The sequence below is a fragment of the Balaenoptera musculus genome, chromosome 5 (genome assembly GCF_009873245.2).
Source record: "Balaenoptera musculus isolate JJ_BM4_2016_0621 chromosome 5, mBalMus1.pri.v3, whole genome shotgun sequence".
NCBI classification, from domain to species: Eukaryota; Metazoa; Chordata; class Mammalia; order Artiodactyla; family Balaenopteridae; genus Balaenoptera; species Balaenoptera musculus.
The window spans coordinates 9607212-9619734 of NC_045789.1; the positions used below are offsets into that span (position 1 = coordinate 9607212).

A 12523-nucleotide genomic window follows, 5' to 3' on the forward strand; every position below is an offset into this window, starting at 1 on the left:
AGGGAGGGATGAGTCCTACATAAACGCACAAGAGCTCGCACAGCCACGGACTCACCCGGCAGGCCTCCCTCACCAGCGCATCCGCACACGTGGTCCTGCGCTGCTGCGCTCCAAGCAGCCCCCAAGGCTGCTCATTCACTTGCCTGCTGCGTCTGGAGGCCTGGTTCCCAGTTTCTGGCCCCGCTGATCTCTGAACCAGACACAGTCACCTTGCCTGTGGTTGCAGAGTGGGCTGCTGGTGTGGTCCCACGGTTTACAGGCACATGGAGCTAAGGATACTGCTCGGAGGCTATACAGGCTCTACAGCAATACACTAGCAAAAAGACTACTCCTCCTTCAAATGTTTGTCAGGCTCGTCTGGGTGAGGCACCTCACCAGGTTGTTTCCCACTCTCTAACAGCGCTTATTTAGAGTACCGTGCCTGTCTACTTGCTTGTCTGTTTCTCCTACTAGATCATTACTGTTAAAATGTCAAGGACATTCTTAAATACCAAAATATTTTTGGTTTCAACTTTTGTTGTTTATACAAATTGTATCTTCAGTTAAGTCAGGGTAAATACATTCATTTCACACGTATCAACTCAGAGGTCCTTGTGCTGTGATGTCACACACTAAACCCTTGTCCAAAATGTGGTACCATATGAAAACATGCTAAATATTCATGTAATGAAATAAACTGAGGGACTGGCTCTTTGGAGAGACGATATGGTATGTCAGATATGGGTTTTAGAGTAAGAGACTGGAGTTCAAAAACAGGGGACCAGTTGCAAGATGTTCAATGAGTAAAACTTCTTTGTACTTGAGATGCTTTTTCTCTCATAGAGGAACAAAACTTCATAAAGTTGTGAAGATTAAGTGAAAAACATGTAGCGTAAAAACAGCTAGCCCATAATAACTGTAGAAGAAATGCTAATTCCATTTATACGCTACCTCCCCTTCCCATTCATTCATCTGGCAAGTGTTTATTGAACATGTACTATGTGCTAGGTACTGGAATTAAAGGGATTAACAAGATTGGGGATGTGGTGTGGAAGGGATTCACTGATCACATAAGTGTCAAGTCACATGCATTTTATAAAAGAAAAACACAGGGTGCTAGAGGGCAAATAAGAGAGAGCTCATTTTGCCTGGGGCTGCAGGTGACATTTCACATTCAGGTAAAGGAACCATTAACTACTAGCCCATCCACCTGAGCCCCGTTAAGACTTGTCCCTGTCTGGCTGGGCCCGGCTTTTTCTATCCTGACTTTATTGATCCTGCTCTTTCTCTGGCATCAAGTCGCTGGTGAATTTTTGTTCTACCCCTTCTCCCTCCCTACACAGGATTTGGATAAGCAGCGTAACTACTAGCTCACCAGAGCGGGGCAGGACACTATCAGTGCCCTGCACAAGGCAGTGTGCACAGGAAGAAACCACACAGAGTTAACAGAAGGGCCACATGGAAGTATAAACATTTACTGTTTGGCTTGACAATAAAGGAAAAGGAACATAACAAATTCCCCAAATTCATCTGAATCACGAAGCTTCTGTAGCCCTTTCAAGACTGGATGGAATTGGAAATGAATCTAAACAAATAGAGCTTTTAAATTTTTTCTGGTTCTGATATTAAAGCCAGTAACAAATCCCAAAGCTTCCATGATATACAGTGAAGCTGAAATAACAGTCATCCATTTCATAAACACTTGTTGACAGGGATATTTCAGAATTTATCTCAAACCTTCTCAGGGCAAATAAAAGCCTGCATTTAAGCTCTTGTGACAATTCATATTAATTCTTACGCTTGATTAGAAAGTCTTATCTTCTCTCCTCACTTTTTTTTTTTTTGAAGCAGGATAAGAAAAAGGGAAATAGTCTTTTGTTTATTATGAATGTCCTGTTTGTTATCAAAGGTATGCTTCTAAGCTCTTTTAAGCAGTAGGCTTAGAAAGCATAAAGAATGTAAAAATATCTTGAAAGAATTTAACACTTCATTAACCTTAAACTTCTGACTACAATGACCTCTTCCAGGTAATGTAATACCCATCCATGTACTTAATAATTTTTACATGTTTTGCTTTTTTCACAAAAAGATTAAGTATAAGGTTATAATTTTACTATTCTGGATTTTATACGGAAGCCTAAAATATTTCCACAATAGAAAATAACTTATTGAAAGGAATCAAATTGAAGCATAAAGTATAAACTCCATTGTAAACTGAACTCTGAAAATTTTTCAGTGTTATCTTTCAGAATCTAGAAATTGCTAGTTTTAAGGACAACCTCTCTCCTGGATACTTCCAGTTGTCAAATGAGTTTAAAAACAAACAGAACAAAGTCTTTGAACTCCACGGGCTCAGGGAACAGGGGGCTTAAGCTCTTGCACATGTTATCCTATTTCATCCAGACCAAACGGTATTTTATTAAAATGTCAGCCTTTCCAAAACTTAGCGGAAGAAATCATACTTAAATTTTTGACATTTTGAAGTGACTCTAACGTTTTTTCCCCATCGCCAATGTGTCACTAAACAAATTTTAATGCAAACCACATTAAGAAATTCAGATGACATAGAAATGGAAAACTCTCATTGACCATCCGAGATCTCAGCAGACTCTGTTTTTGGATAAGATTAGTTGTATAATTAAAAGAAAGTAAAAAGACATGCAACAAAGTATAGGCCCATGTTTACTTTTCAATACATGCCTTCAGACAAAAACACACTTAGGGCTGCAAAATGATTATTTAAAAAATAAAGTCACAGCTGTGCCTGCATTTGCCTTTGAGCAGCAGACTCTAAGCCAGCCTCTCTCTGCCTGTGTATCCCTCGGAGGAGCATCTGTGAAGCTGAAGGTTAATGTTCCTCATTCTGATGAAAATACCAGTGAAAGAAGAAAGACCAAGCACCTTTCTCCAATAGCTGTCATCTGCTGTGTTACCGTATATGAATCTGGGCGTTTACAAGGAAAAACTTCAAGGGCAATATTAATGAGGACAAAATCTGCCTTAAATGGAAAATGAAATTGGAAACATTATCATATCCATTCACAGTGGGCATGTAAATTTTAGCATCTCAATCTGATGCTATAGGAGACTTGAAAAAAATAACAAACAGAATTCTACTAGGGGTAACCAACCTCCAGACTTCCTTTCCATCTCTGAAATTTAGGAATTAGTGCGATATTATCAGAAAACCAGATTAACTATTTGGGTTGTATAAGTTCTAGAAAGTGCTCCATATATTAAAAAGTAGGAAATTATGACAGACTGTAAACAAGGGAAAGAGGTTTAAAAATGGAAGACAGATCTTTTCACAGTCCTTCATTAATAATAAAATGTATTTCTTTCAGTGAAGGAGACACATGCCATCACAAGTAGAAACACAGTCCTAATCTTGTGGAGTGATGTCTTTTTTCCCTCCTTTGGTACAGTTGTGAAAGAAAGATGACACAGAGAGCTTAGTCTGGATTTTAACTCACTGCCTAATTTTATCTCCTAGCTGAAATTACCATGATTACAATGATTATTAATAGTGAGTGCTTCAGGATTGCCAACAGTGGGCTAGGTGCTGATTGGTAAATGCACATGCGTGACACAAGTAAGAATAGATCCTGGCCCACGGAAGAAAGACTTGAGATTCTTTCCCCGTGATGCATCGTCTGCTGTGGGAGCTGTCCACAAAAACACCAAGGTAAACGGAGTTCAGCACGCATTTTGTTTGGGTGCCACTTGGAATTTATGAGTTAGTTACGTAGTTTATCCACAAAGGCTGCTCTCTACCCTTTTATCTCCTAAATGATAAGAGGCATAAAAGGGAATAACTGAGAAGACCTCCCTAGGAGGCTGGTAAAGCCATTTGCTTTAAAATCAGGTTCAATGGCGTGATGAGTAGGTGCTTGCTGTGAGCAGAGGAAGACGGCAGAGGAAGGAGGAAACAGAAGGAAACTAAAACAACACTACCACGGGGACGCTGTGCTCTGAGAAAAGGTGACTAGAGACAAGGAAAGAAGGTCTGCTTGTTGCCTGGGTCTCAAGGAAGGAAGCATAAAGGAGTTGGAAATAAGCGATGAAAGCAGTGGCTCAGAAGCTGTAAAGTCAAAAAGAAGCAGCTTCCCTTCCCTTCGTCTGGCTGCGTTAATGAAGGAGTGCACGTGAGAAATTGCATAGAGGAGATATGAGGAGTCTAGGACATTGCGGAGGCGGGGGGTCAGGTGGCCATTCATTTCTAGCAATTTTATGCCAAATTCTACATGAGTGGGCATTTTTCTAAGAAGGGGGTCCATGGCTTTTGAATTCTTAACTTGCTAGATTGGAAAACTTTATGGAGGTAGGAACTGCAGCTGTTATTAAATCCCAGCTCCTAGCACATTACCTGCACATAGTAGGACTCAATACATATTACTGAATAAACCCATCAGTGAGTTAGGTTAGTGTCCAAAAAAGATTAACAATCACTGGGTTAGAGGGGAAGTTCTATGTATAATTAATATCTCAAGAGTCAGAATCCAAGGACAGGTTGAGAAACGCTTTAATTCTTGCCAAAAAGAAAGCTGATAATAAGATTGAAGGTGCAGTTGGAGGCATGTGGAAGTACTGGATTACATACACATGCATGAATGAAAAATGAGGCTCAGCACATTGAATGGAAGTCAGCGTCGGGAGCAAAGGAAACCAAATACTTGGGTCAGCAAGGCAATGACCCCAGAGGACAACAGGAAAGCCAGGAAAGTCACCGAAACTTTAAGATATAGACCACAGAAGGGAGTTAGATATTTTTTCTCTGTTGTCTACTTAAAACAAGACACAAAACTCAGAAAATGAACTGGATTTAATAACTTGAATTGATTTTATGTTAATTTGAAAATTAAGGAGATCATCTCTTTGACAAATCCACTAAAATTCACTATTTATTTTAATCACTTAAAAACTGCATGAAATCATGGAAAATAAAACTAGTAGCTTTGGCTTTTTGTTTTGTCTTATTTTATGGAAAACCTAAGGAGAAATCTCCATGCTATTAAAGTTTATCTTCACAAGCAAAATGAAAGAATTTAAAAAGCAAAAGAGTGGAGTTCTTAGGATTTCTCAAGGAATCTTCACATCTTGGCATTTGTCTTTCTCACCAATCACAATCCCGTCACTGAACGTCATCACCCCTTATTGATAAGCTAATAATACTTCACACTAACTCTCAAGAACGTAGGAACAGACCTGTCACAGGCAAAATCTTACTTGTTAGCTGCTCACCTCAAAATGCTGGGTCTGTCTGCCGTCGTTTTCATTTTCTTTGCTACAAACAAAATATCATAAAATGTCATTCTGTTTTATAACAATGCTTTTCATTCATTGAAATTATGATTTCATTTATTTTAGAAGCTCAACAGCTCTAAATAAAATTCTTATGAAATTCAAAAAACAAAACAAAAAAATTAATCAAAACGAAACAAAACTAGAAACAACACAAAACACGAATATGGTTATCTCCTTTAACAGCACCATGGTAGATTTTTCCATTTAAACATTTTTCCTCGCTATGAAATACTGTTGGTAAACACATAGTCCTTTAATTCTACTCTTTTTAGTTCTTACAATGCACATTGCACTAAATGAAAAAAAAAAAAAAGTCTATTCACATTCTTATAAACAGTGTAAGGAGAAAACTCTAAAATTACCTTCCATCGGACATCAGTTCAACATCATCAGGTCCAATCCTTTCATGAGATGGTGTGGGATTGAGACTTTCCATATTCTGTAACAAAACGAACCATTTGTTGCCCAGGAGGAATGGTAAGAGGTATGCAACAACAGACCCTCCTTTCTTTAAAATAGAACGAGCAGATAACAAGCAGATATTACTTCTAGCCATCAGAGTCCTATCTTTAAAATTACGACAGTTTATTATACACCGCTGGCATAAAATTATATGCTGAACTTTTACCATTCCATTACAAAGATATCTGATAGCAGCATAGAAATGGTCATTGTGGCCTATAACGTTCTTGTTACTATCCACATTTTATAGCTAAACAGAAACAAAACCCAGACTCTCAGAATATCAGGGTGGCATTAGAACTAGACTGGAGGAATCTGACCTCTAATGTAATCAGAAGCCAATGTAACATTCATTGCCTATTTAACATCTTTTCAGTATATATTGACAATATGATCTGGGGTAATATGTAGCTTATATCTAAGCCATAAAATATCCATAAAAAGACATGGAGTTAACTTGAGAACCTCTCTTTCTGTGATATTTAATGTTAATCTTTATATTAGCCAAGATGGAAAAAAAATATAAACACGAAACTTACTTCAAATAGCGTGTATTTCAGGCTCACCAAGAGGGCTTAATGCTTATCAGGAGGTATATTTGTAAGGTTTTCTGACTGCCTCTGTAAAAACGGCCAACAGTTTCTAAATACAACTCAGGTGACTGAGCACAGAGAAAGTAAGCCGTCCCCATGCAGGAAGATTACAAATATGCAAACAAGAGCTCGTTTACATTTGGTAGACCCAAATACAGAGCTGCCTTGGAGATTTGGAACCGAATTTCGTTGAACTCAAAGATTCATATCTGCATTAAAAGACCATTAAGCACAATCCATGTACTCTGTGTTATCGAAATAAAGAACACATAGTGAAGCAACATATATTCATCTACACGTTTATAATCTCTCCTTATGAAAAGCCCGTTGGAAAGTATATCTGATTAAGGGTCACAATGATCCCAGGAAATTGACATATATAAAAATCTTCACAAAATAAGCATATAATTAGAGTGGATAACTAATCTTTGGCTTGGTAATGGATAAATATTTTCTATTTATGGTGGTGTGGCCAACTTGTCTGGAATTCTTAAAGTTTAAAACCCTAGGCTCGGGACTTCCGTGGTGGTACAGTGGTTAAGAATCCACCTGCCAATGCAGGGGACACGGGTTTGATCTCTGGTCCAGGAAGATCCCACATGCCGCGGAGCAGCTAAGCCCGTGCGCCACAACTACTGAGCCTGTGCTCTAGAGCCCGCGAGCCACAACTACTGAGCCTGCGCACCACAGCTACTGAAGCCCGCACGCCTAGAGCCCGTGCTCCGCAACAAGAGAAGCCACCGTAATGAGAAGCCCGCGCACTGCAATGGAGGGTAGACCCCCCTCGTTGCAACTAGAGAAAGCCCGCGCACAGCAACAAAGACCCAACGCAGCCACAAAAAACAAACAAAAACCCTAGACTCCATCAAGAATAAAAATAAAGGGAGACAGCGTACCATAATAGCTATCATGGTGGCTTTGGAGCCAGAATGTTTGGGTTGGAATCTTAGCTCCACCATTTACCAACTGTAAGACCCTACTTGACTCTCAGTTTCCTCATCTGGAAAAGGGGGATGGCAGCAATACTTAACATAGGGTGGTCATAAGGATTAAATGAGATAATACATGTAAAGTATTAAAATAATACCTTGTACTTTTAATGAATAGTAGCTGTTGTTGTTGATGTAATTATGACTTCTAAAACTGTGAAATCTCCAAGGAAATATTTTGCTGCTATTTGCTCACAGTTAAGGTGATGTTCTAGGAACTAGTAAGAAAGTGTTTGTGTCTGCCACTACTGCACACCAATTTACATGTTTAGATAATTTACATAGTTAGATAATTTTAGAATGGATCTGAGAAATTAAAAAGAAATTATAACCACATTCAATTATACTTACATTTTTATACCTCTAAAGTTTGAGTTAGAAGAGGCCTCTCTAAAATGGCTCTCATTAAGCCAAAGCATAGTTGCTCTTATTACCTGAATGTGATCTTCCTGATAAAGAGGGATCTATCTATGACAAAGAATCTTTGTTCTCATTGGTAATCTTCAATAGAGTATCAAAATCTTTAGTGTAAGATCTAGTGCAATAGCATTAGGTTTTCCTGATGCTCTGAAACATGAATTCCTAGAGGAAGCACAACCCTCTACCTTCAGATCACTTTAAAACACTGTCAATGAAATACATTTATAATTACAGTAAATACAAATGACTATTTCAGAAGAAATAAAAAACCTTCAGGTTGAGGCTAAGAAATATTCAGAAAGAAAGAAGAAAAAATAAACCATAATATTATTATATAAATTTAAAGATACTTCAGTTAGAAAAATGTTAGAAGACTGATTTTTTTCCAAAACAGAAAGAACCAAGATTTAAGCAATATAGGTTTTGAGAATTATAGAAAAAAGATAGCTATGTTTCACAATAGAAAGCTCTGCAAAAAGCAGGTGTGAAATGTGAGAAATTTTAGCTGATTTACAGAGTTAAAACAAGTAGTAACTTCAACTCCCTCGTCCACCCCACTTTTAAAAAAATGTTTGATCTGTGTGTTTTACAACTCTCCAAGGACCTGAGTTTTTAATACATGTAATTGACAAAGGATGACTTTCAGTATTGTTCAGTATTCCACTCTAAAGCTTTATAATAATTCCAGTTTTCATGTTGTCCTCCACATGTCTGAGACTAGTGAATATTCATAGTCTGCTTTCACCAAAGCAGCACGCAAGTACACCGTGTTCCTTTGCTAAGGTAGCTGGGTTGCCCCTATACCTTTGAGAAACAGGAATCTGTGAAGAATGTGTTTCAACTGGCAACCTACCCTCATTTTTTCAGAAGGAAAATAATACAGGTAGTGAAGATCCAGGAGTAGAGTAACAAAAGTACCTATTACCATGGGTGCAAAGCATTTTATAGATTCTAACTTGTATCCTTCGCCTAAGGGTTTAGGGAGGGAAGGTTAAGAAATAGGTCAGCCATTTCCCCACTTCACTGAGATGGGGGAAGGGGAAAATGGAACGTACAGGTCAAAATATTGGCTGAAATGTAGAAAGCTTCCATTGTAAGAGAAGTATGCTACTGGACTTTCAAACGCTCTGTAGTTGTTAATAGTGCTGGTCTTATGAGAAACACCGACTCAATGCCTTTTGAAGGCTTTAAACTGTTTTATGTCCCAAACACTTCTCTAGGTGTGGTAAAAGAGTAGTTCATTGATGTTTTCATTTATTAAAGTTGAAGTAATAGAATTCTTATTAAAAATAATGTCATTGCATTAACTTAATTTTAATTAGTCTTCTAAAGTTAGGATCTTTTAAAGGTAATAGGTAATTTTAAGAAATAGCAAAGAACAGATTACGTCTTTATGTAGAATTTGATAAAATTGCTTTTAGAATTGCATTAAAAAAAGACAGATAAAGCCTAGTTCTGCTTCATAGAAGGCCTACCAGTGACTTTCAAAACATACAGATTTTCTATGATATAATTTACTTGGACAATTTTTGGGTGTCAGAAGAAACTGATTTTTAAGAACCACTCTCCTCAATTTATAAAAATGACCTCAAGTCTATAAAGAGCAAAAGCTTTGAAAAAATTAGCTTCAGACTGTGGAATTTATTTTCAATTTTTTCCCCTGGCCCCCTCTCTGTTTTGGCATTGACAGCTCGGCTCAAAACTTGTTTGACCACTGAAGCGCTTGAAAACACTTGGAGCAAAAACAAATTTGTCTTCTAAAACTATAAAATGCTGACAAAGCCTTTCTAGAGGACACTCAAAAAATGCCTTCTCTCAGTATACAAACAGCTCCGTCTGAAGGCTGCATGGAACACTGCTAGTCAAAACAAGTTCATTATTCTAACCTTGAGCTCTAAGGGAAGGTACGTGATATATTCTCATTAACAAAGGATTAATGGCAAATTTGAATTTCTTTTTGTATCCTTCTGTTTGATGTTTTATTATGCTGAAAACTGCATAAATTAATCCATATTCAGAAAGAATTCCTGGCACTGTAAGAGGACACCTATGGAAGAGCCGGCTAGCTGTGCACCCAAGTCCGTTCCACGTTTCTCGCACAGCAATGCAGGAGCCACATGCCCAGCGACAGCGTATCCACAGCCCCTCTGGCAGGTAGATGGGGCCACGTGACTGACTTCTCTGCGACAGGCTGTGAGAAGTGGTACGTGTGTTTCCCAGGCCTGGCTAGTAACCTGCCTCACCAGGTTCATGCCTTGACACTCACTTCTTCTCTCCTCTTGTGAGCTGGAACGGAGATGAAAACCGCGAGTGCTCTGGAAGCTACTTGCTGAAGACGGCAGAGAGGCAGTTGGCCTGGGTCCCTGCAACATGGCGTGGAGCAAGTGCTGTAACTCTTCTCCTGAGCCCTAAGCTGCTTTAGATCGTCATGGGAGAAGGAACTTTTACGGTGTTCGAGGCATTGCATTTTGGGTCTTTTTGTTACCCAAGTTACCCTAAGCTATATGGCAACCATTCCTTCGCTCACTTTTTTTTAACACATTTTTTGTGAGTGCTGAGCTATGCTGGGCACTGGGGTACAATGGTGGATGGTGAACCGGCCAGACACTGGGCCCTGCCACTGTGACTGATGTATTTTGGTTACTGCTCCAACTGTAGCTTGTTACACTGTTAATATTATCTTCATTTTTAAGATGGGTGCTATCTGAATAGCCCTCAGCACCCTTGGACCACACAGGTGCCAGAGTGACCTTTTCAAAAGGTACTTCAGAAAATGACATTTTTTCTCTTTAATCTTCGAATGGCTCCTCATCTCACTCAAGGTAAATGCTCAAGATCTAAAGATGGCTACAAAACCTCAAGGGATCAGGCCCCTTGCTAGGCCTCTGACCTCATCTCCTACAACGCTCCTCCCTGAACTCTGCTCCAACCACGGTAGCCTCTTGCGCATCCTCAAAAGGCTAGGGCTGTTCTCCCTCCACCTGGATAGTCTCTCCCCAGATGTCCTGATGGCTCACTTTCTCACCTCGTCCAGGTTCCTGCACAAGCACTGTTCTCAGTGTGGCCTGATCTGAGGACTCAACCTGTGCAACGTCAGCTCTTAACCTCCCATCCATTTCCCATCTTATTTATCCTGCTTCACTTCTCTCCACAGCATGTGCTGCCATCTGACTATACGTTGACTTGTTTCTTATCTGCCTCATCCTTCGAGAGTATCAACTTCAGGATGGCAGACAGTGTGTCTGTTTTGGTCACCATTTTGTCTTTAGTGCCTAAAATGGTGCTGGTCATAGAGTTAATTGTTGTATGATTGAAGGAATGAATCCTTTTAAATCAGTGGTTCAAATGGTGGGGTTTTTTACATTATATTGACACCACTCAGAGAATCACTGTCATGTAGTTTTGGACAGGAGTTCTTGCTGAGTTATGCCGCATTAAAAACACGAGCTGAAACTTTCTGCATTAGGTAAATTATTGTTCCTCAGCAACAGATAAAATGGTTTGGAGGGGGACAGAGGGGAGAGTGGAGGTGTGAAAATATGCTGGGTGGCTGTCCTGATATTCCAGAAGAGTCATAAAAAGGGCCTCAGCTATGCGATGGCAATACAAAGGGAAAAGGGGGACATATTTTTAAAGCAGTCAACTAAATTTGACATATGACTGAAAAGTTGGAAGAAAGATTGGGAGTAAGGAAAAGGAAAGGACTTCAAAAATGACTAAGAAGATGATGACCTGATGAAATCAGATCAGTATACTGAGTGAAAAGAGACCAATGAGGAAATGAAGATGAGTTTGACCTTCACATGTTGACTTGGGAGGACTATCTAAGGTGAGCTGCAGAGAGCATCCTAAATGTTGACTTCTAAGTCCTCTGTAGAGAGGTGACATCTGACACCATGGAATTAGAGAAGCTCTCTTGTGAAGTGCCGATGGAAAAGAGATATAAGGCAATTATCTGCATAACGTTTACATCTAAGCATGTTTTGCGGAAGATCAGCCAGTAAAGGACACAGTAGAGAAGAATACAGTCATTGAGGTAAGAGGACAAGGAGAGGTCAACATCCTGGAGGCCAAGGGAGAAAGAGTTCTGAGAAGATGAGAGTATCAAGCACCACAAGGACTTGGGGAGGTCAAGGACCAAGCAGACAACAGCACAGAGGTCTTAAAAGACCACTTCCAACCACATGTCCACCCGGTGACACAGAGAAAGTGGTTTCTTAGAGAGGTCTCTAGAGGGGTAGAATTCAGATTACAGGGGTCGATGAGCAAGTGTGGAAAGAATCGGAAATGCAGATTGTTCAAAATTTTTGATGGCAAAATGAAGGGGAGAGATTGGCCATCAGAGCAGAGGGAGGAGAAATGAACTTAAATACGTCCTGCTGTCAGTCTTTCCTGCTCTTTAGCACATTTCACTGCACTTAAATCTCACACAAAACCAGAAAGAGATATTCCTATTCCCATGCTGCAGATGAAGTCACTGAGGCTAAGTAACATGTTCACTTGCCATAGCTATTCAGTGATAAAGTTACCACCGAAATTCAGGTCTGAGTGTAAGACCTATGCTCCTTCCTTGAACCCTGCCTATGATTTCAGAGGGTGTATGCGACATTAAGTAGATGCTGTTTATGAATAAGAGAGCTACTAGACTATGTTTTTTTTTAAATATATTAAATGTAAGGCTTATTATAGAATTAGTATAATCACACAAAGAATATTTGGAAAATATTCTTTGGGAGTAACAATTGCCTCTAATACTACCACCACTCCCATAATGCA

General features: G+C 39.4%; 1 protein-coding gene across 10 annotated transcripts in view; it reads right to left on the bottom strand.

Annotated features, from left to right (window-relative positions):
* The window catches only part of FAM13A (family with sequence similarity 13 member A), a 343034-nt gene that overhangs the window by 39134 nt on the left and 291377 nt on the right, over nucleotides 1–12523 (bottom strand). For all 10 annotated transcript variants that reach the window (XM_036852674.1, XM_036852673.1, XM_036852671.1 and 7 more), the window contains 2 exons: nucleotides 5646–5722; nucleotides 5221–5263 (listed from right to left, as the gene is read on the bottom strand). In XM_036852674.1, coding sequence (XP_036708569.1) covers nucleotides 5221–5263; nucleotides 5646–5722 — 120 coding nt within the window. The remainder of the gene's footprint in view (nucleotides 1–5220; nucleotides 5264–5645; nucleotides 5723–12523) is intronic.